We start from the raw sequence: 2,237 nt of genomic DNA on the forward strand, positions 1-2,237 counted from the left end.
ATTGGGGAACTGGACATTCCAGGTCTAGAAAAGGCTTGCACAACAAACAATTTTGACAACATTCCAGTGGGACAACTTGAGAATCTGGAAGAAGTCCTATCTCAGGCGCAGCGGCAAAAATCTTTAGGTATACAGACTGGAGGCCCCTGGGATGGAAGATTCATAGCCAAAGACATCAAAAAGCGAGGAAGGAAAACTGATCTACAGAGAACAATTAGAATAGGACAAATATTAGTGGATTCCGGTAGGTATTCCAAGTTAACCAAGTACTACAACTCTGATAATAATCCTTCCCAATGAAGTTAATCTCTTGGAATATAAGAGGGCTCAATAGCCCAAGGAAAATTCGAATTCTTAAAAACATGATAAAGCAAGAAAATCCTCAAGTCCTTTTCTTGCAAGAGACCAAATGCAATCCTAGTGCATTAGAAATATTTGCAGCAAAAATTTGGCCAGGGAGTCTTAATGTTGCTGTGGATGTTGACGGGGCTTCTGGAGGCCTGGCGATTGTCTGGGATTCAAGAGCTATCAGACTCAACAATATCCATGCACACAAGAATTTCCTTCAAGCAATCTTTCACATCATAGGGACAAATATACACGGGCTCTTAACTAATGTATATTTTCCACATGAGGCATCACTTAAAGCTGGAATCCTTAACACTCTCTCTGACATCAACCATAACAGATCGCACCCTTTATGGATCGCTGGAGAAGACTTTAACATTATTACTAGACTGGAAGAGAAAAGAGGAGGAAGATGCAGAGGAAGTCAGGAAGGGTCACCCCTGAAGGACCTCATTCAGACTAACTGGCTCATTGACCTTCCCTTCAATAATGGCATATTTACCTGGAATAACAAAAGAGCAGGGAACCAGCAGATTGCTTCTCGGCTGGATAGGTTTCTGCTCTCGGACAATGCTATTCATCTTGGTGGAGACTTCGCAGCATCCATCCTGCCGCTCTCAGGATCTGATCACTGGCCCATCTCCCTTCAATGGTCACGTCCAGGAAACCAGCTTCGCAGGCCATTCCGCTTTGAGGCTTTTTGGATGTCCCATCCGGACTTCCATAACTTAATCAGTACAGAATGGAACAGTTTCTCCCCTCCTCCAGGTTCAAAAATGTTCCAATTCCAGCAAAAGCTCAAGCATCTAAAAGGCAAGATCAAACACTGGAATCACACATCTTTCGGTAATATCTTCCAGGATAAAGGTGCCCTCGAGCTAGAAATGAAGCAACTACAACAGAGGATTATTACTGATGGCTATTCATAGGACCTGTCAGAAGAGGAAAAAGTTCTTGAAACGCAACTTGCAGAAAGGGATAAGCAGGAAGAAACATTGTGGAGGCAAAAATCAAGAGTCAGATGGCTTAAAGATGGAGAGAAAAACACAAAATTTTTCATAGTACCACAATCCAGCGCAGAATGAACAATAATATAACTCATATTCAAAATGAGCAGGGAATCAAAGTGGAAACGCACGAAGAAATTGAAAGCGCACTATTAAATTATTTCAAGCAAATGCACCGAGAGCCAAATGGTGATAGATCACAGGCTATAGAGAAAATCACTCGAAACATTCCTAAACTTATCTCAGAAGAGCATAACCAATTGCTTCTCAAGCTTGTTGACTTACAAGAGGTGGAACTAGTAGTGCGACAACTGAAAGCAGGTAAGGCCCCAGGCCCGGATGGATTTACCTCAAATTTTTTCCATAATTTCTGGGATTTGATCAAGATGGAAGTCTGGCAAGTGGTTGAGGAGTCACGATCCTTAAGATGGATGTTTCTGGGGGTGAATGCTACATTCATAGCCCTGGTTCCCAAGGTGGATCTGCCAAGCACACCTGACAAGTATAGACCTATAGCACTGTGCAATATAATCTACAAGATTGTCTCCAAAATCATCGCCTCTAGGCTCAAACTGTTGCTTCCTCTCATCATCTCACTCAAGCAATCCGGATATGTCGAAGGGAGGCAGATCACTGATGGTATCATCCTCACTCATGAAATAATTCATTCTCTGAAGATCTCTAAGAAGCCAGGTATGCTCCTCAAACTAGATCTTTCAAAGGCTTTTGATAGCCTAAGTTGGATGTATATTGAAAAAGTTCTAATTGCTTTTGGATTTGCTGCTCCTTGGGTTAGATGGGTTATGAGCCTCATCTCCTCCTCCTTCTTCTCCTTTTTGATCAATGGTATACCCTCTTCTACTTTTCATCCTTCCCGGGGTA

At 42.3% G+C, this 2,237-nt stretch overlaps 1 protein-coding gene across 1 annotated transcript; it reads left to right on the plus strand.

The window, feature by feature from the left end:
* Positions 1-362: 362 nt before the first annotated feature.
* LOC149168231 (uncharacterized) lies at positions 363-1,277 on the plus strand. The gene has a single exon (XM_089424859.1). It carries the CDS (start codon positions 363-365, stop codon positions 1,275-1,277), a length of 915 nt encoding a protein of 304 aa, XP_089280985.1.
* Positions 1,278-2,237: the final 960 nt, after the last annotated feature.

Source organism: Pinus tabuliformis, chromosome 4_2, assembly GCF_031772625.1.
Source record: "Pinus tabuliformis cultivar Carrire ecotype Pingquan chromosome 4_2, CPIR1, whole genome shotgun sequence".
Classification (NCBI taxonomy): Eukaryota; Viridiplantae; Streptophyta; class Pinopsida; order Pinales; family Pinaceae; genus Pinus; species Pinus tabuliformis.

Excerpts from the sequence above, each read along its gene's own strand:
- LOC149168231 (XM_089424859.1), top strand. The coding sequence starts at position 363 with ATGATAAAGCAAGAAAATCCTCAAGTCCTTTTCTTGCAAGAGACCAAA.